The 20872-nt window shown below is 39.9% G+C and overlaps 9 protein-coding genes across 9 annotated transcripts; 3 read left to right on the forward strand and 6 right to left on the reverse strand.

The window, feature by feature from the left end:
- Nucleotides 1–1319: 1319 nt before the first annotated feature.
- On the forward strand, nt 1320–2153 carry SS1G_06119 (hypothetical protein; the record flags this gene model as incomplete). The annotated part of the gene is made up of 3 exons (XM_001593147.1): nt 1320–1584; nt 1748–1880; nt 1958–2153. 3 exons carry the CDS (start codon nt 1320–1322, stop codon nt 2151–2153), a joined length of 594 nt encoding a protein of 197 aa, XP_001593197.1.
- An 863-nt stretch (nt 2154–3016) lies between these two features.
- On the reverse strand, nt 3017–3169 carry SS1G_06120 (predicted protein; the record flags this gene model as incomplete). The annotated part of the gene is made up of 1 exon (XM_001593148.1): nt 3017–3169. The coding sequence occupies one exon, from the start codon at nt 3167–3169 to the stop codon at nt 3017–3019; it is 153 nt and encodes a 50-aa protein (XP_001593198.1).
- Nucleotides 3170–3407: 238 nt separating this feature from the next.
- SS1G_06121 (predicted protein) lies at nt 3408–3795 on the reverse strand (the record flags this gene model as incomplete). The annotated part of the gene is made up of 2 exons (XM_001593149.1): nt 3408–3646; nt 3708–3795. The coding sequence occupies 2 exons, from the start codon at nt 3793–3795 to the stop codon at nt 3408–3410; spliced, it is 327 nt and encodes a 108-aa protein (XP_001593199.1).
- Nucleotides 3796–4164: 369 nt separating this feature from the next.
- SS1G_06122 (predicted protein) lies at nt 4165–4713 on the reverse strand (the record flags this gene model as incomplete). The annotated part of the gene is made up of 1 exon (XM_001593150.1): nt 4165–4713. The coding sequence occupies one exon, from the start codon at nt 4711–4713 to the stop codon at nt 4165–4167; it is 549 nt and encodes a 182-aa protein (XP_001593200.1).
- Nucleotides 4714–7792: 3079 nt separating this feature from the next.
- SS1G_06123 (hypothetical protein) lies at nt 7793–8813 on the forward strand (the record flags this gene model as incomplete). Its single annotated transcript, XM_001593151.1, has 3 exons — nt 7793–7834; nt 8216–8495; nt 8554–8813. 3 exons carry the CDS (start codon nt 7793–7795, stop codon nt 8811–8813), a joined length of 582 nt encoding a protein of 193 aa, XP_001593201.1.
- Nucleotides 8814–10548: 1735 nt separating this feature from the next.
- On the reverse strand, nt 10549–12607 carry SS1G_06124 (hypothetical protein; the record flags this gene model as incomplete). The annotated part of the gene is made up of 3 exons (XM_001593152.1): nt 10549–12282; nt 12336–12492; nt 12552–12607. The coding sequence occupies 3 exons, from the start codon at nt 12605–12607 to the stop codon at nt 10549–10551; spliced, it is 1947 nt and encodes a 648-aa protein (XP_001593202.1).
- Nucleotides 12608–14621: 2014 nt separating this feature from the next.
- Nucleotides 14622–14834, reverse strand: SS1G_06125 (predicted protein; the record flags this gene model as incomplete). The annotated part of the gene is made up of 1 exon (XM_001593153.1): nt 14622–14834. The coding sequence occupies one exon, from the start codon at nt 14832–14834 to the stop codon at nt 14622–14624; it is 213 nt and encodes a 70-aa protein (XP_001593203.1).
- Nucleotides 14835–15301: 467 nt separating this feature from the next.
- SS1G_06126 (predicted protein) lies at nt 15302–15591 on the reverse strand (the record flags this gene model as incomplete). The annotated part of the gene is made up of 2 exons (XM_001593154.1): nt 15302–15380; nt 15494–15591. The coding sequence occupies 2 exons, from the start codon at nt 15589–15591 to the stop codon at nt 15302–15304; spliced, it is 177 nt and encodes a 58-aa protein (XP_001593204.1).
- A 399-nt stretch (nt 15592–15990) lies between these two features.
- SS1G_06127 (predicted protein) lies at nt 15991–17012 on the forward strand (the record flags this gene model as incomplete). Its single annotated transcript, XM_001593155.1, has 3 exons — nt 15991–15994; nt 16573–16708; nt 16799–17012. 3 exons carry the CDS (start codon nt 15991–15993, stop codon nt 17010–17012), a joined length of 354 nt encoding a protein of 117 aa, XP_001593205.1.
- Between the last annotated feature and the right edge of the window lie 3860 nt (nt 17013–20872).

Here is a 20872-nt window from a genome sequence, read left to right on the forward strand (position 1 = left end):
CTAAGGGATCTAGGGGATCTAGATAATTAAACTCTAGATCCAGTAGATCCAAGGGATCCAAAAGAATACAGTAGAATATGAAGTTCTATATAAGGGATAGGTTTTCATTTGTAGAGCTTCGTGCTCAAGATCAATCATTTAGTATACTCTACTATTAGTTACGAATTGCACTACTGTTATTACTTTAAGTCCCTGCTTGACGCCTAGTTATAAACCACCTCGAGAGCCTAGAGCACTTCCACGTGATCTAGACGGCAAACCTCGTAACACAATTGTATTTAACTTAGAATCTACAGGTGAAGAGCACCTGTAGATAAGGATAGCTACTCTATATATAAACAAATGAATAATTTAGCCGCAATAGCTAGACAAAAAGAAATTATATTTATCCTTTCAATAATCTTATTTTACCGATAACCATTGATACATAATACTTGTTCGGATCTGATCCTCAAACCACCTAAATCGTATACTAATCCCGAGTAATCGTATCATATGTAAACATGGTTAATATACCTGAGATTTCCTATATAATAAGGGTGGGAGAAAAGCAGGGGTTTCCGTCACAATAATTAATAATTGAATAATAAAAAGTTTGATAATTAAAAATTCAAAGAATAAAATTTTTGGTATTTTAATTTTAAACAATCACAATTTGAATAATAATAATTAATTAATTATTTATCTTTATTTTTATTTCAAATCAAACTTGAAATATAATAATAATAATAATTTAAATAATGACTTGAAGCTAGCATGCTCTTTGTGCTATAATATAATATTAACTTTAAATTTAAAATAAACTTTTGAAATATAAAATTTAAATATATCAAAAAGCCAGCGGTCCGGGAGCACAGGTCCCTGGTAAGATCTTACTTGAGAGTTACGATCTTGAGTGCTACATGCGATAACAGAGATAGTTGTCCAGAACAATGAATTTTATATGAAATTCGATTATTACGATCAGATAAGAACATAGCAGAATGATGCGGCTGAGGAAGCCAAATTCCCGGACCTCTTTGGGGTAACGCGAGCTAGGTAGCTAAAGCACCAGCTCAATTGGTCCGGGAGACGGCAGAAGTAGCACGGTGATTATCATCATCTGTGCAACAGCGTACCAAAATATATATTTTGCGAGATAATCTCCGGAAATTACTGTCTTAGCATTAAGCTTAATACTTTCTTTATCATTTCTTCCCCGTCATCTTATCAATTCCAATTCCAATTTCTAATCACCTCCTTTCTGTTTTACCTCACTCCCAATTATCGATTTCGATCGCACATCGCCACTGCATCAAATACCATACAACATCATCAAAATGTACATCGCATTCCGCATCCCACTTCTCATCCCTCTATTTCTTCTCCCAGGAGTCTTCTCCTGGTCCCCATTCTCTCCAAGCTATACTCCTCCAAGCTATACCTCTCCTCCTTCAGTATCAAACAGTTATTCACCTCTCGAACAAATCCGCTACACACTCGCTTTTGAAACTTTTTTGCTTGATTCCAAGAATTGGACTGCGTTGAGTTTGATCTATACGACTGATGCGGTTGCGAATTTCAGCAGTTTGGGGGCTGGTGTTTGTATGTTTTTTTTCTGTTTGCTTGGAGCTTTTCGTGCTTGCTTCGAGATAAAAATTTGGAGCCGCAGTGGTTATGGCGGACAAGATAGATTTAGTGAGAGAATTGAAGGAGATGAAAGCAGAAAAAGAGCAGAAGAACAAAATCAACTAACAATTATTCAAAGGGACGGGAAGAAATGAGATTATCGTAAATGAACAAAAAGCTTTGGGGGCAGTGGCACATGGTATTCATCAAATAACCAGCAGTGCTATTTTGATCAATCCTGGAAACGGTGGCGAAGCGCATGTTATGAGTTAGTATGTATTACTCTTTTCTTCTATTCTCTCAGCGGTGGTTCCAGTAAGGTGATACACGCACTAACGGAGTACAAAAGTTATACTTTCAACCATTTCGACACAAATGCGGACAAAACAGCGCAGCATATATTCTCCGCATGGTTTAAATATGAAGATCAATGGGTGGATACTGGATCTTATGATGGAAGTCCGAGCTCGTGGAGAGTAAAGAATAGACAGGTAACTCTGGTGGGCGGTTCTGTTGGAGGGGATTTCGGGATTGAGAAGCCTTAGTGGTGAAGGCGGAGAGGAGATGGGAACGCGGTGGTAGTTGAGAGAAGAGTAGTAAAGAACTGGTTGGCAGATGTAAGAAATGGAGAAAATGGGTGCACACCGGATGAAGGTTGAAGGAGGAAAATGAACAATTCAAAAGCTACAGCGAGAAACGAGCTTTTCTGTTTCGCAGCAATCTAATGTAATATTTCTATGTGTATCAATAGCCTTGTTCATTCTGTCACGTTGTTTAGTTCAACCGAACGGACCAGAGGCCCAAAAGTCAATCTGATAAAAACAATCTACCACTCTCATTTGATACCGCTTTGGATGTATATGTGACGCATTTATTTTCATCTCTTTCTCACCCGACCGTGTTTACTCACGAGTCAGCAAGTAGTTACTTGGTTTGAAAAGAAACTAACACAACCATCAAACATTGCCAAACTTCACAGCCCAGCTTGAAATCAAAATAAAAAAAAGTCGAAAGCCAATGCTAGAGCCATACACTTGTAATAGAAGAATAGCGTCTGCCGCTTCATTATCAAGTAAACTCGAATTACATGAGTGTTTCCTCTGCTTCTTTGAGCATCTTGTGGATATGAACTATCAATTCCCTGATACATTTATAACTTGGTTTCTTGCGCCCAACACAACAATATTCTAGAGTAGAAAAACATACATGATAGAGGATTTCAGAAGTAGCAAACGCAAAATGCTCATTGCTGCCTTTGCGAAAGAAAGGTGCGGCTTGCAGTCTTTCTTCTATAACCACCTTGATGAGGAATCACTTGATTAGCATAACTGAAAACCAGTTAATAGTATACGTAATATACAAACAAGACAGTAACTGCCACACCAAAAGTAAGATTAACTCGAGTTCTTTAAGCTTCAGCTAACATGAAGAAAAACCATGAAAGATGGTCTTGTATAGGAAGCCCCATGTTATCGAAATCCATGGCAATTTCAAGTCCATCGACATCGAAGGAGTTGAAGATAAGAATACTTCTAACATTTGCACCCCAAATCCAAGCCATATCTCTCCAAAATATATGTGAGTCAAGACTCAGCAAAATCCAGCTCCGGTACACAAAGATCAGGTACCATACCTATACAGAATCCGCGAAAATATTCACCTGAAAACTCAAACCTATATCCAACTCATCATCTATTTGACAGAGCAAGGAACTCATTTCAAGATCTGACAATAAGTCAAAATCTACATATATTAACTTAGGTGGGAAAATAGAGCTTGAGGTGCTCAACTCCCCGAAATCAAACGTGAAGATAAAGCGGTGGGAATAAACACCGTGAGACCTTAGAGATGGCTAACTTGATAAGTTCTGGGACAAATTTTGAGCGCTCATCGTTCGTGACTCGGCATGGCGAGAAAGAGTATATGAAAGCGGTCGGATAAAGGTAACGCGTTGGAATGGAATCTAGAAGGCACAATGTAAGAAGGGAGAAGAGACCTCGGAACTTTGGAAGCTGGTTGACGAAATGGTATTGGGAAACTTTTCCCGGCATATAATAAATTATATGATTAGTAAGGAAACGACATTCTCCAATACGCACAATCCAGCAGGTTAGGTAGCGGACTCCTTAAAGTCCGCCCAGATAACGTCGTTCCTGAGACACCGATCCAAAGGTACATAGTGCCCATGTTTATAGCTAATATGTCTAGATCTTCAAGATTACATTATTTGATATCCTATTTTGCTAGCGGATTCACTAGTTTCTACTGCATTAATTCATATCCAAATGCTTTTCTAGCATTTCTTTCCGACCTGGTATATGTATCACTTCCTTCGTTTCGAATTCCGACGTATTCCTCATTAATTCTTATCCACATGCTCGCTGCTACAAACTCAATTCCACATTATTGGCATCCATTATAAAAGAAAAAGGCCGGTGGCACACGTCGTCGCACTAATTCTCAAATGTCAGTAGGATTCCTTAGAAACTTCCACCCGCATCTCCATATTTCCACGGCCATGAAGTAACATACTCTTCATCATCCAACTTCGTCAGTTCACAATACCGGTACATCCGCTTCGTTCTCAAACTGCCTTGGAATAAATTTCCTTGGTGTAAGCCCAATCGCCGGCGCTTCATCCCTCTTAACTTTCTCCTCAGCTGGTACTGGTATTGGCACTGGAGCCTCCTCTCTTTTCACCGCCTTATCTCTATTGTGATTGAACTTCGGACCCTTATTATGCGTAACGTAATGTGTTCGTGTATATGGAGATCGATGTCCTTCCTTCAAGATGTCTGGACGAACTCCACCCACTATCCCGATAAGCGATACCAGAGAAAGAAGGCAGACGAGACCGAGTAGTATTTTGGACCTGGGAGGTAACTTGTTGATTTTCGTGAGAACATTTCGGAAGGAGGTAGTAGTCTTGATGTGTGAGGATTGGACGGAATTAAGGAAGGAGTTCTTCCACTGCGAAGTCTTATAGTATATGGGCTTGTGTGGATCTTCCGAGTCCGTGATGATGATTTGAGGTGGAATTTGAGGTTGGTTGTGCGTAGGGAGCGAATTGCCTAACTGGCGGGAGAAAGTACGTGCGTGAACCATTGAAAAGGTGCGGTAGTGGAAAGGATCAGGTCGTTTTTGATTTTATTGAGGAAGTTGAGATGAGGTCAATGGACTGGATTTGAATAGCTTTTCGGACACAACTGTAGTACTCGGTATTAGAAGTAAACGACAGGATATATAATCACAGGACTCTAGATAAAATGACACAAAGAAAGTGTAATTATTAAGAGAAGAGAACAGAGGAAGGACTGAGATGGGATGAGATGAACAACACACAAACTGAAACCAAGAGCTTCAATTGAGTACGTACAAGCAAATAAAGGAGATGGAAAGGTCTTTTTTATCGGATCTTCAGTCCACCGTGGTCCCAATCAGTCGAGGGCCCAGACCGTGTAAGAACCAATCGATTCAATTCATGATGCTCCACTGAGATCTAATTTCATCCAGATTCATCATCATATAGGGATCAAAGCTCATACTACGTTGGCTCCGTAATTTTCGCCCCACTTACATCTAATCATCTACTCTGTTAAAAGGAATGACCTTACTGTTACGTCCAAAACGATTAGTATGTCACATGACCATAAAACATGTGATGGAACGGTGAGGAACGAACGTTCCTAGGAACAACCAGGAACGCTCGTTCCCAGGAACGACGATTCCTAGTTAACCATAGGCACGAAGGACTATATAATCAAGATGGATTTCTTTTGTATAGAGCTTCGTGCTCAAGATCAATCATTTAGTATACTCTACTATTAGTTACGAATTGCATATCATTATTGTCATTACTTCAAGTCCCTGCTTGACGCCTAGTTATAAACCTACTTCGAGAGCCTAGAGCACTTCCACGTGATCTAGACGGCAAACCTCGTAACACTTACACAGGGAATAGTGGGAAGCTGATAGGGCAGAACTGAGGCTATATTGGCCTTTTATATGAATCACCCATTATCTTAGTTCTACGGAAGTGCGAAGCTCTCCTACAGAGAGCTTCTCAATCTAGTCCTAATAGGACTAGTGCCCTGTGCACGTGCTACGCAGGAACCATTCACTTTAACAGATTTTCTATATAATTTAAAATTCAAAATTCTAATCTATTATATTCTATTTAATTTGAAGATTTTCAAAAGATTTATAATTTTATTTTAATAGTTTTTATTGAAAAATTATTTAAATTTTTCAAGATTTTTACATTTATATATAATGTAACGATACTGTACTGGAGGCAGCGGCTGCCTGAGGTTTCGTCTGGTTGGTAGTTGTAGGTTAAGGCTTTATCACTGGTATTCACTTGGAAGTGAATTCGTTACTAGATCAAGTAGAATATAGGTAAACTAATTGATAACTAAGTTGAGCACGAAGCTCCTAAACTATTAAACTATTCTGACTATATAATGATCGATAAAGGGAGCCCCCAGGAGCTTTCTGGCTCCTCAGTGTTACGAGGTTAGCCATCTAGATCACGTGGAAGTGCTCTAGGCTCTCGAGGTGATTTATAACTAGGCGTCAAGCAGGGACTTAAGTAATGACAATAATGGTATGCTATTCGTAACTAATAGTAGAGTATACTAATTGATTGATCTTGAGCACGAAGCTCTATACAAAGGAAATCCATCTTGATTATATAGACCTTCGTGCCTCGTTAAAAAAACCGATGGCCATGAGCCCGACAAATCGATCACCGCAAAGCCGATCTCGATTTGTCGGTTTCTTGATCATGTGATCAAGAACGTGACCTATGTTACTGTCCGACGTAACATATTGATGATTTTAACTCAAAATTAATAATTTTAGTTTAGAATTGATGATTTTAATTCAAAATTATTCTTCAAAAAAGTACTTGAAATTTATAAAATTGAAGTATATTTTGAAGTACTTCCAGGAAATATCATTCTGAATTTTTGATCGAATTTAGCCCTACTTTTCCTTCGGTGAAGATCAATATTTAAGAAATGTACTTCATGTACGTACTTTTTGCTTTCTTAGGGATGCGAAATCAAACCAGCTAGCTATACCAACAAACTCAAGTTTCAACCGAATCATCTGCATGCGCAATTACAATCCACTCAAGCGGTAATCTACTTACTATTATTTTTTTAATCCCTTACTTTTCCTATCATCGATTGCATCTAACATCCCGCATCCTACCACAGCAACCAGTAAACCCAGCACAACCTGCACGCAGCCCCATAACCGCGCCGCACACGCCGCGCTGTGCCGCGCGAAACCCCACTATTTGTCACGGTGCCGCATCCATATCTAACATCTAGATATTGTTACATAGCTAAGATCTTACATATACATACACAAGTGTACGCAGAAATCATACTACCTATGCAGTAGTTGGCTAAACTCGTATACATACAGATATCACTCCTCTGTGTTATTCCCCTCAAGCCCCACAAAACTTATACCTAAGGGCATTTCGAACCCATCCCTTTCCCCTTCCGCTAGTATTCTCATCAGCTACTCAGACTTTACCCTGAATTTTGAAGTCCTAGAGACAATGACAATGACATAAGATAGAAAAAGCGAAAGCGATATAATGAAATTGCTACCTCCTTATCATAATTACAAATTCCACCCAGCCCATTTATCTGTATATCTATACATCTAAAGAAACAGCAAAAACAAGTAAAAGAAGAGCCCACCCTACTCAGGAGTATCTATTTACCTTTAGCACTCAGAAATAGAGGTAGAAGAATATTACGATAAGCTTTGTGAATGATATACCACGTCATAGGGGAAGTATCCCGAGAGACGTACTTCTGAGAAGCCTGCAAGCCATTGACCCACCCAGTTGGTATCGACTATCCATCCATCCTCTATCCTCCCTGCATTCACCCCTCGTCCATTATCCAATCCCGAAATAGATTTGGTTCTTTTCCCATTTGCTAATCCTCGAGGGAAAGCCCACTTTTGCCAAATATATATAACAATCCCTATCCCTCCCTCACATCTCATCCATCTATCAAACCTTCCAGATTCCAAATAATCTCAGAAAGCCCTTCACATCTTCAGATCTTCAATTACCTCAAATAGAACCAACCCCTCCCTCCATCTAATCTCTAGTAATAATACCACCACACCCAAAACCATCCTCACAATCCTCCCCATGAATTCCAAAACCACCAACGGATTCGCCCTCATCACCGGAGTAAGTTCTTAAAACCCCATAAACCCCACTCTCTATCCTTCCAACCAACAAACCAGGCAGCCAGCGGCATAGGTAAAAACAGCGCTTTCTCCCTTGCCGAATCCGGCGCCACAGGCATCCTATTCGCAGACATAAACGAGAAAGGAGCCGAAGAATCTGCCATTCAGAGCAAGAAATATGCTTCCAATCCCGCATACCGCGGTATTTCTATTCATGTCGATATTACCGATGAGGAGAGCGTACAAAATATGGTCGATACTGCAATTAAAGAATTCGGTCGTATTGATTACAATATCAATAGTGCAGGAGTAAGTAATTTTCCCTCCCCACCCCACCCGGAAAAAGCGACAGTTTATGATAACTAACCAAGACTCCTTCTAGATTGGTACTACGGTCATGACAGGAATGGCAGAACTTCCACTCAGTGAATTCGACAATGTGCTTAATATCAACATGAGGGGAACAGTACTTTGCAACCGAGCCGTATTACAAGCAATGTTGATTCAAGAACCACGCGCGTTTCAAGGACGATATACAACGCGCTCGCTTGGTCGCGGGTGTATTGTGAATTTAGGATCTGCGAATTCGTATGCTGCTACACCGGGGAAAACTTCGTATACTACTGCTAAACATGCGGTGATCGGGATTACGAAAACGGCGGGTAAGTTGGATATTCTTATTGTTAGGTTTCTAGTGCTAATTGCTGTATCTTTATGTAGCTGTTGATTATTCTAAACAGGGAATACGCGTTAATGCAGTTTGTCCCATTTGGGTTGAGGGAGCAATGACGGAACGGGAAGCTCAAGTTAATCCTCACTTGGAGCAGATTGTCCAGGCAGTTGTTCCATTAAAGAGAATGGCTCAAGCGGATGAGGTTGCTGATGCTATACAATTTCTTTGTAGTCCAGCTGCGAGCTTTATTACCGGGACGGGCTTGATTATTGATGCTGGAACTGGGTTGACTGTGCGTTTGATCTAATTTGGCTATTTTGATGATTCTTTTATGGGAATTCGTGCAGGGCTACACAATTTAGTTTAGTCTTTGGCATGGCGTTTGATAAAATGTAGGCATATTTGAAAATCCAAAAATGATAAGCTTGTATCTGTATCCATTTGATAGTTACTCATCGTGGATTAGATTTTTTTTTTTTCTCGCCATATAGTAATCATCGTACATAGAGCGTGATATTGGCAGGACTATTTGTTCCACTTAGAACAGTGTTTCTAAACGGCACCATTTAAAAGGTGCAGGGATTGAAGCAAAGATGAAGATGAAAATATGGTTTCATCCGAAAATACTTGAATTTTCAAGCAGTAGAATGTTATACCTGTCTCTCAGTCTTTTCAGATTCATCCTCTCAAACCGACAAACTATTGTGCACTAAATTTTGATCACCTGTAACCAACAAACTTAAACTTCCACAACAAAGGAGAAAAGAACCAAAAAAAGGTTGTTTCCCTCCGCACAAATAAATCCCCTCTTTCCTTCTTCTCTTCACAAATAAATAATTTAAAAACAAACAAACAAACTATACCCTTCTAAAAATTTCTCACCCCTAAATTTAAAAATACAGTCCCATCCTCAAAAGATTCGAATCAAGAGATTTAAGCACACTTGCGTACGCCGCGGTATGAGGAATAACATCTACTTTAACTACCTATTTGATTCATACGAACTAGAGCGAATCAATCACTCCAGAAATGCAATAAAAAATAGAACAGGGAAATAGCCAGATAGGCCACAGCAAAAGAGCAAAAGAGCAGGGGAACAGGAGGGTAGGAGGAGATGCTTAAGTCACTAGCTACCTATTCTATCTCCATAATTATCATTCTATCAACTACCAATATCAAGAAGATTGATACACTGAAATTCAAGATTATCTTATACTTTCATTCCCCCAGTCATGTCATAGTGATTCGAGGTACTAGCCTCATTCATTCCAAGGAGAACATGAATTACTGCAGAGTAAAAAAAGGAAAGAGTACACAGGTAGTAAAACTCATTATGTTATTTAATCAATTGTATTTTCATTCTCTCCTCCCTACACTTTATTTTCAACTATCTTACTTATCTACCAACGACTCATACATCATCCACTCTCACTCATCCATGTAAAGCCCTTCCCGTTCAACTCCCACCACAAAACTCTTCATCCCAAACCACTCAGACCTAAACTCAAATCAACAAAGCAAAAACAGAAAAAAAAAGTCACATGGATAACGCCCCCTCCACAAATCCCAAGGGTATTTACAAAGGAGTAAAATGCATGGCCTGCCATCCAAACCCATCTCACGTAATCAAAGGCAAAACTCAAACTTCACATTGTATTCACAAGTGATTACTGGAAGCCTCCCAGCCTTCCAAATAGAACAATGGAGAGGATTGCAGGAAAAAAGAGTGCAGGGTGGACAGAGAACGATAGAATCTTCGAATGGGGAATAAGTAAAAGCCAAAAGTACAATAAAAAAATGAAACGAATAAAAGTGTACCTCCAATTCATCTTCAGAAGAAAAAAAAAAGTAGAACGCCCTTCCCAAATGTGATGCAATAAATTTTTTCCAAAGGGTTTAAAACGAGTTCTGATCCACCCACAAGGAAGACATTATCTCTTTTTAGCTTTCCCGCAATCAAATACACGTGTTCGTGAATCTCATATTCATAGCAATTCATGCTCAAAACCCTCGACTTGATGACGAGAAACATGAGGTGCACTTTATCCTTCATGCTTCAATCTTTTCTGATCTCCCCCATCCCGGTTCTCATCTTGTTCGGGTGTCTTTCTTTTACCACCCCTATCGCCATTATCGTCTCGTAGGAAACTTGGGCCTGTTCCCACAACAGGCGTTGCAAAATTTAGAGGACTAGGTAATGTATTAGAATCACCGCCTCTCCCATAATTCCACTCGGGATAGAACGATGAAGGGCTTGGGAGGAATTCATTATTCATGAAACGCGACGGAAGAGCTGAGACTGGTGTCACGCTTTCTATTATATTGTTGTTCGAATTATTGTTATTTCCACTCGCATTGGATCCCTGCGAAGGTTGTGTGACGGGATGTGGTCGTGCGAAAGGATTTGGTGGTCCCGATGCACCGGCTGACAACAAAGCCGAGGCGGAAGGTGAAGGTGGTGGAAGTACCATTCCGCCATGGTCGCCGCCATTGCGACGTGCCTTTTGGTTAGTGGCACCCGCCGATCGTGGGGATGAGAGATCTTCCGCAGTGGCAGATCCACCATTATCTGATGCTTCTTCTGGAATTTGCACCTTCAATATAGGCCTCTTGCCACCACCTACACTTAGCTGTGCACTGTTTGTACGGGATGGTGGGGTAAATCCATCTGGTAAGGATGACATGGATATGTTACGATTTTTGTTATGCGTTTGTGATCTTTGAGGTGGTGAAGGTGGTTTAACACGATTTATTGTAACGTCCACAGACTGAGATCGATCTCCCGGTTCTTCCTTTACTGCATCGGTATTGGAAGTTGAGCTTGCCCAGTGTTGGGAGAGAATTGATCGACTCTCATCAATTGGCGTAAAGATACTTCTGGATTTTACTGATGAGCGCTTGGCTGGCTCGAGCATTTGTTGTGAAGGTTGTGTTTGTTGCTGTTCTGGCGATGGTTGAGGCTGCTGTGGTTGTGGTGGTGGTGGTGGAGGTTGCGGCATTTGCTGTTGCTGCGGCTGCGGAGGGGAAGGAGTTGCGCGCGAAGATGCGGGTCTTTCTTGTGGTGGGAATGCCGGTGGTACAGAGGATCTTCTTTGTTCCTCCACATATAGTTGCTGTACTTGTTGCGGATGGGGATGTTGTTGCGGGATTTTTTGAGGATGCTGCTGCGGATGCTGTTGAAGATGCTGTTGTGGGTGTTGCTGAGGATGTTGCGGATGCTGTTGCATATGTGGTTGGGAATGAGGGTGGTGTTGAGGATGATGTTGGGGGTGATGCGGGGGTGCAAAATGTGCGTATTGTGGTCCGGGACTTTGGTGTGGATGGGGAATTCCTTGAGGCGGACCTTGTATATGCTGGGGAAGGCCATGAGAATGTGGTGGCAGACCGGGTGTCATTTGGGGGTTGTAAGGTGGTTGATTCGGCGCATATGCAAATTGACCGTTGGTCGGAGGGCCATGAGGATGCTGTGGTACCAGGGAGCTTTGTCTTCGTGGAGCGTTTCTAGACGATGGTCGAGATCCCATTCCGGGTTGTGGTGTATGTTGTCGTTGTTGTGGGAGATGTTGAAAGACACCATTTGGAATTGGAGGAGAGGCGGATGGAGTATGATGGCGAATATGCTGATATGGTTGGTGTTGGAATTGAGGAGGCATCATCTGCGGTGGTTCTGATCCGTGATGAGAAGGAGGGGATCCGTCATCATCATCGTCATCGTCATCCATGCCCTTTCCTTTGCCGTAATCGCTAGGTCCTTTGTGTTCGTTGGCTCCTCCATACTGTAATTAATGTCAGTTTGTATCTCTTGCGCCACACGCGGTAAAACACGTACGTATTGATATCTTGTCATGATCTCTCCAATGTCACTACTAGAATATTCGTATAACTTCTTATTACTACCAAATATAATAACCGCGACATCGACGGAGCAGAGAACGGAAAGCTCATGCGCCTTCTTGAATAATCCTCCTTTGCGCTTCAAGAAGGTCCTGTGAGAGTGAGATTAGTATTTTGCGCCGCAGATTATATTCGCACAAAGAGAACGTACACTGAACGATTCCTATCATCCTTGATAGCTTTGATCTCAATCTTTCTTCTCCCCATTGCGGCAGCGGCGCGCCGTTCTTGTGGTTTAAATACTGGTTGCGTGAATTGGTCCAGTTTCAGACGTGTAATCAAAGAGGCACTATTGCAGTCGAACTCGTTGAGTTGTATGTAAGATCGCGTAGAATCGTGGACATCAATGAATAAATTCTTTGACAAAGGAACAAAAAGTTTAGTATGAAATTATAGTACAATGGCGGCGATATTGAGGAACACAAGCAAGTACAGTAATCGATTGTTTGAATAGTGGCGGAGCAATATGTCTGATGTGGGATGATAGTTAGATGTACTTGGTTGAAGCCGATAGATGTCGTTATATAAAATTGTAGTTAAAGGAGTAGATAACAAATTGGTGAAGGAGGTGGTCAATAAGGTTGCGACCGAGGTTTGTTCGTGTTGATAGACGGATGAGATGACGAGATGGATAAAAAGTTGAACTGATTGTGATTTTTGCTTTGCTTGCTTTGCTTTGCTCTGCTTTGCTCTGCTTTGCTCTGCTCTGCTCCAGGCAATATGAAAATGCGTGAGGAAAACTCGAAACAACCCGTAATCAAATAGTGATACAACCAACCCGTGCAAGGAAAAAAACACCTTTTAAAATGGAAAATTGACTTGAGAGAGTGAAATTTGTGATTTCAAGAGAGGAGTTCGATCAATGATATAAGCTTTTCCAAAAGAATTTAATAAAAGTACCAGGTACCGTCTTTTCTTACTTCCTTTCTCGAGAATCTCTCACGAAGCACAACTGATAGGACTGATAAAGTATATCGCGATGAGATGTGCTAATTATAGCTATTTTTGGATCGTGACGGAGTGGAAGGGGGAAAATCTTGTGGTGTGGTACCAATTCAAAATCGGAGAGGAGAACGGGGGGTTTTTTGTTTGATTTGTTTCTTTCTGTCTTTTTTTTTTCTTTCTTTAATGAGATTTCAATCTAATCTTAAAGAGGAAGGATAAAAAAGTGCACAATTGTTTGGGGGTATTGACAAGGGGGGGAAGTGAATGAGAAGGGGGTTTGTATTTCCCTTTCTTGTCTTATGTTGCTTTGATTTCTCTCTACTTTCGGTAAGACTTACTTTTTACCTCTGACTTCTCTAGGTTTAATAACCTGAATCTTTACTCAGAACGGAGTACTCTATACATCCATTGACTCTTTTCTGCTGCGAGAACTCTGGTAAATGTGGTCAACATTACCTAAACTCATCAAGTTACCTAGTATTTATCAATCGGTTACATACAGTTAGCTAGCTACCTGGCACTCCTATGAAAGGGGAAACGCAAAATAAAATAAATAAAATGACTATGGGTACCTAGGTACGGTACAGTACAATACAGTCAGTACAATACAGTCAGTACAAATCAAATGGTTATTTGCTCCAATGCAGATATTACTGAGATTTGATTCATTATCCATTATCCATTATCATTAGGTATTCATTATTCATTTATTACTTAAATAATCTTCATTCATTCATTATTCATTTATTACTTAAATATTCTCCATTCTCTCATCCCCCAATGCCGCGTCTGTCTGGAACGGAGTATTGATGTTTTCCGTCGCATGGAGCGAGCGTGTGCACTGAGAATTGATTCACGGCCCGCCTACCTTAATTTACCTAGTCTAGTCGATTTACCTGCTAGGTACATAAATACTATACTCTGCTCACTACTGCGTGGCCGATTTTTGCAGCCATGTAAAAATGAGTCTAGTCTACCGGGTGGATTTCGATAACTTGATGCACTGTACTTTCTAAAAAGAGGTAGAAGTGTGCGAAGTTTATGTGGGTACGGAAAACTCTAAACTCTTTGATACAGTTGCAATTTTGCCCTGTTGCTTCAGCTTACAAAGCTTGTCCAGATGGTTGATAGTCGATCGTGCTAGATTCGGGATCAATGCTCAATGCTCAATACCTACCTACCTAGTACCTTGCCAATGAGGGGTTGGATTCCTCAAAAACCTTATTGGGGTCCTTGATAATGACTTGATATCATATTGTTCAAAGTAATCCTTCCCTTAATGCATCCTATTTCGATGATTGAGACCATCTTGTTGTGCGAGTACCACTCTAGCTATCATCACCATCCAACCCCCTCCTTTAAACCCCTTCATGCAAAATCCGCAAGTAGTAGATACACTATCTGTATAATACCCAATACATAATACCCACGACAAAGAGATCATACTAGAACCAAAGAGGAAACTTGGGATACCTTTATCTCTGGCCATGTCAAATATTGGGATTCATTCCAATTATTCGATCCTTGAAACTCATGCTACCTACTCGAGTACTATCCAGAACCTTCAAAAGCTCAATCCATCCACGCTGTAGTATTATCGATGACCTGAGATATGACAAGCCTCATTCAACTTAGAACTGAGGCATGCTCTGCTTTCGTGTACAACCATGATAGCCACGACTGAGCCGTAAGGATACCTACCTAGGACCTACTGTATGTACGGTACTCGTGGTCGCAGTCGTTTGTCCCTTCAAACCAAGTTCAAACGTCTTTCCACCCTGTCGATATGAATCATGCGGTAGGAAAAGAACAAGGGAGCTTAGCTCTCCGTCGCTTTTCCATACATCTCTCGACCGAGTCCTTCCTAAGCGCCCGGAAGACATGTATGAAATACGATGTTTTCCCAAATTCAAGGCTGGTCATCAGTGGCCGAGCAAGCACAGCATTCCATCATCTCTAAATTCCGACTGGTTGAACAAGCCCTAAACGACGTCTTAATCCTTGATGCTTCTTCAAGGATTCACATGCTGACACACTGGAAACATCAGATCAATCAGCATGTAAAATGTTGCCAAGGGATGAGGGAGGGTACAACGTCAATGAAAAAATGTCCATAAATAGATCCTAATGCAGCTCATTTAATCTCACAAAGAATCCGGGCAAATTGCCTTGATTGAGGGAATATCACTGGCTTTTTTTCTCACCAAAGGGTAACCAGAAGCCAGGGTAAGAAGAACCCAAAGCATTTGGATATGCATCTGCTGGTGATGCATCCATCAGATCAGGGCATTTCGATTGAATGATATTGATATCTCTTCGTGTGCCCTGTGGATCTGGATGCTTTTTTGGTGGCTCCTACTCGGCCTTTTTCCATTCATTGCGAATTTCTACCCAGGAGAGAGATATCCACAATACCCAATATCTGAGAGTCTCGGTCCATCATCCATCCACCTGACATTTACTCCGTACTTATTCCGTGCATACAGACATTTTGTGCGGAGAACCCTATTTGGATATCGATGGTTTCTATTCTTGTATTCATCGGGGAATGCAGGTACTGCAGCTTAGCTTGTGGTGCTTGTTACTTGCTTGCATGTCAGTCGCACGTTCGTAATATTCTATTTGATCCTTCAAATGCTATCTACATGGGTACGTCAACACAACGTTTGTAACATCTTTGGTATGACTCGGTCGATCTTCAATCGTACAGTAACTTCGCAGTAGCTTCACATTACCTCGGATATTCACAACTCTATCTAGGGCTAATCTGATTTGTTTCATTGCAGCGAAAAGTTAACTTTCAGCCGGTAAGTTGAGTGATACCGTTCTATAGAGTCTTCCTATACAGCTGTGGGTTTGCATCAGCAACACATCTGGATTTCAAATGTAAGCGAGAGAGAGGTTGATGGAGAGAGGCTGGTAAAAAGGATAATCCGAGTCTTGGATATACGGCATCTTTCTTTTCAGTTCCCAACACTCTTCCAGACCTGATGTAGTCTCACACCCAGTCCCAGTCTTAAAATTTTCATCGTTGTATACCGCCAAAATCACCTCAAGTTACTCCACATGATATGGAGCTTTAAAGCGATACTTGCCGGAGGATGACAGAAATCTTACATGCATCTACCAGTCAGATCAAATCTGCAAGGTACCTCTTCTCTTGGTCGCCAGAACCGGCAATGATTATGGAGACAGATATTCATCATCAACCCGAACTAACATTCAAGAATGGGGGATCGATCTGGAGAGGTGGGATGAAACTGGATCATGTCCACCGACGAAGTATTTTCAAGTTGATCAAAGAGCAACGGGCGAGCGCAATGACCAAATTCAATACGAAAATATATTAAATCTTAATCGGAAGTAACATTAAGGGACATATCTTGTAACTCTGAAGATCCTATCTAGCTAGTAGCTACTTCCTTCGCCCTAATCGCGACATTGGCCTTACAGCTTTGACCAACAAAGATCAACTGTTATCCTTCAAAAATCCTATCATGTTATGATCACGTTACATTCATGGATTCAGATATCCCCCGGAAGGGGTTCCTCCATGGGCAATGTTCGCCAGCATCCGAATGATGACAACGATATCGATATATCTGGCCACCAAATGGCGATCTCCAAAGTAAATGCATTATTCAGGAATGATGATTTGATCAACTAGCTAAAGAACTAACGATAATCATTATGTAGGATCAGTGGATCAAATCTATAATAGATACTGTTGAAGAAAGTCATAATAGACTTGATATGATTTTACCGAAGTTAAGGAACGTTCACGACCCGAATAAATTCCTAAAACGACTATTTTCATACATTCTTAATTTTTTCTAATTAAAACATTCTTTTTATTGTTTCACTCCCTTTTTCTCCTATTGCAATTGATCATCATCAAAACAAACACCAAGAGATTGAAAATCCGTTCAATGCACGTGTACGGCAAGTGGCTCGTGGCTCGTTGTACAAATTGGGGAAATGTGCACCGAGCCATTTGGACAACGAGGTTTGATGCAAGATGATCTAAATTTAACACAAACCATGCTTACCAATTGCGAAAAAAAAAAATCAAAAGCCACAAAGTTCCAAAGTTCCAACGACAAAAAAAAACAATCAATGATTTTTGAACCACCCAAACACACAGATGCGCGCCTATTCTTCAAACTAACTGGTCGGCTGGGTTACCTCCCATCGAATCTAGGAATCACAACTTCATAATGGCTGAGTGTATTATATCTCTTCTTTCAATATAATGGCAGTGCAAAGAACAAATCAGACATTAATATTTCACAGCCATGTTATACAAACCAAGTAAAAACGAAATGCTGACAGATATTTCTATTTCGACCACTATTCCGGAAGACTGCAGTCGAAAAGAAAGAGCAATGTCAGACATGCACAGCTAGGAGTAATCAGAAAATAGAAACTCAACGGACCGCACCTCGCGCATATTTTGAATCTTCCGCGCGCCAACTTACACGGATCACTAGGATATCCGATAACAGCCTTGATTCTGTGGAGCCGCCTTGTCGTCTATTCTGTTTTGCCTGTCACAATCCATGACTGCATGGTAACCTTACATAGACGCACAACACGACATCTGGATTATGTTATTTCTTTCTTTGAGCTTACTAGGAATGGGGATGTCATTTTCTCTTCTCTTGGCATCCACAAAGATTATAGGGAGGGAGGGAGGTATTCAAGCTCATCTAATCTCATATCAACTGCCACTTAATGGCTTTGGCTTGAACTTCTTACTCTGCGTCTATTTTTGTCTCATTACGTTTCCCGAGTTGTTCTTGTCTACCTCCTTGAGTTAGGAACACAAATTATACTATACCTTTCTTGCTTGTAAATTGATATTCTTTGTGATAATGGAGTTGTTACCAGGGATCAAGTAAAAGTATCTCTAAACAGTCATCCGCGATTTAAGGTATTCGATGTATCCATGAGCTGGAGAAATCTATTCTCGATATCCTGTTCGGGATACTCAATTCTGTTAGTATTTCTTGCGTGGCTGATTAGCACAAACATATGTATGGAAAGCTTCACATACCCCTTTCTTTGTTCGCCCATTCATCTACAGGGTATATGCATCGACACTGTGTAGGAAGTGCTACAACAGCGCGAGTATTATCATATTTCCTATTTTCCCTTCCGTCCTATTTACTACGTTTGATCCTCAACAGTATGATAAATCATCGCCTCACCTTTCATCTCATGTTCCTTCTCAACAAGGACAACAATGCTCCATAAACATCAAGTACTTCTACTCCTCTATACCTATCCTAATTCAAAGAAATCAAACTCCCGAATTTATTTTCTTCCTGCCCAACTATAGGCAAGTAGATGCTTAGGGTATCACCATACCCATCTAACATCTAAAAAAATTCCACATACATTCCAAACAAACTGCTCCTCCCCCATATCGAAATTAATAACTCCTTCCTCCACCAGCTTACCACTAATTATCTTACCAATACGAAAGCTAAAATATTATGTAAGGATCCGAGGATTCTATTTTTTGTCGCCGTTTCATGTTTATTCATAATTTGCAGGCTTTTGGTTTTTTCATTCGATGATTTTTTTTTCCTCAGCCTCTTGTTGAAGAGAAAATTCTTCGAGTAATTAGGTGATTATTATATTACTCTTTTTGAGCTTTTTGGTACTTCTTTCTAGTAGATATGAAACTTCCTTGGGTCATTTCTTCATCATTAGATGAAGAGAATAGTCTTTGTGAAAAGATGAAGTGGCATCTCGGATGAAATTCTTGTATTACTTCTAAATGAGTAAAGGTATCAATTGTATTGTGTGGTTCAGCTCAACTAGCTATAAGAGTATCATCCATTACCATCTCCAGATCCATGAACCTGTCTTATTTCTTCTCTCACTCAAACGTTAAAATATAATCTATACTTTCCACAATATCTTCCCAAATCAATTACCCATCACCACCCATCATTCATACAGATCTCGCATCTTCTCATCTGATTAAAAGGAAAGTAAGGCAACTATATATATTTTCCCTCTTTCCATTTTTATCCTTTTCCTTCTCCTGAAAGAAGATAGATATGCATTTGATGTCAAATCAGGAGATGAATCTTTACCTTCCTCTTTTCCTCGCCACATATACATACACATACACATACAACACCACTCGGTTTCCGCAACTTGTAGGTATTAATATTACCTCGTAAAATTATATCTGATGGTTATTGGGTTTAGTGTGTATGTATTACTATTTGATTTTATATTATGAAAATTCTGCTTTAGCACTTGATTGCTTTTCCTTAATCGCAATTCTCAAAATCATAAAAGTCACAGAGTGGATTGAATAACATATCTATACCCTTCGACTTAGCTTAGATAGAGTGGATCTTCCCCTCGAACCCTATACTTCTCTCCTTGAACACTATCATTCTACATCCATCTAATAACACCCATCTACCTACCTACTAATTATTACCCCAAAACACTCACCAAAATTACAAAAGCACACCCCTAAACTCAAACTCAAACTCAAACTCAAATCCAAATCTATATCCCGATTCCTTATCAATTATGATATAATCATCAAGATTCAAGATTCAAGATTCAAGATTCAAGATTCAAGATCTACATTATTAAAGCTTTCTTCAACTTAATTACATGTATGATATCTTACCTCACCTCACCTCATCTCACCTTACCTCTTCTTCTTTAATCTAGACGTTTATTTTGTAGTATAAAGTATATATTCAACACCTAGAAGTAAGCCATCCTTTCCACCAGATCGAATCCACTCCATCAAATACAATCGAAATTCCCCCGTCTCATCTACCCGTCCATTTATTCATCAAACTAAGATTACCTTCTTAACTAATGTATACAATAATAATGGCAATGGGAATGGCAATGACAATGACACAACTAATAAGTATTTCAGTAACTGCAAGAATCTGAAGAAGTTTTATTTTTGAATTTCCATTTTTAAATCCCTCACTTACATCCCCAATCCCCTCCTCGAATACACACACACATATATATACAGAGTATATATTCATCTGCAACACAAATTCCAAAATACAACCTTTAAGATTCCAATTATAATATAATCTAGTATAATATAATAATCACATAATCTAACCCAAAACGAAACAATGAAAAACCCAACTAAGTCCTCCGGAGTCAATATGAATCTTGTAATTAAAAGTATAAAAAAATAAGGAAAAAGACAAGTCAGAATAATTATAATTATACATATATACTTTTTCAAAAACATCTTTTCGTCTTTTGTAATGGGAGATAATATAAGATGAAAGAGGAAGCATTTACTAGATATATAGGATCTTATTACTGTACTAGTATACATAGTACACATAGTATATAAATATTATAAGAATCTCTCTTTCACATTCTTGAATTTCCCCAAAATCTTAGCTACCTACAACATGGTACTTATGAGAAATAGGTAAGTGCTCATTTTTATTTTTAAAAAACAGGAAGAATTGCAGCTCTTTCTTTGTATGACATGTAATTATACTTCTA

This window comes from Sclerotinia sclerotiorum, genomic scaffold (genome assembly GCF_000146945.2).
Source record: "Sclerotinia sclerotiorum 1980 UF-70 scaffold_7 genomic scaffold, whole genome shotgun sequence".
NCBI classification, from domain to species: Eukaryota; Fungi; Ascomycota; class Leotiomycetes; order Helotiales; family Sclerotiniaceae; genus Sclerotinia; species Sclerotinia sclerotiorum.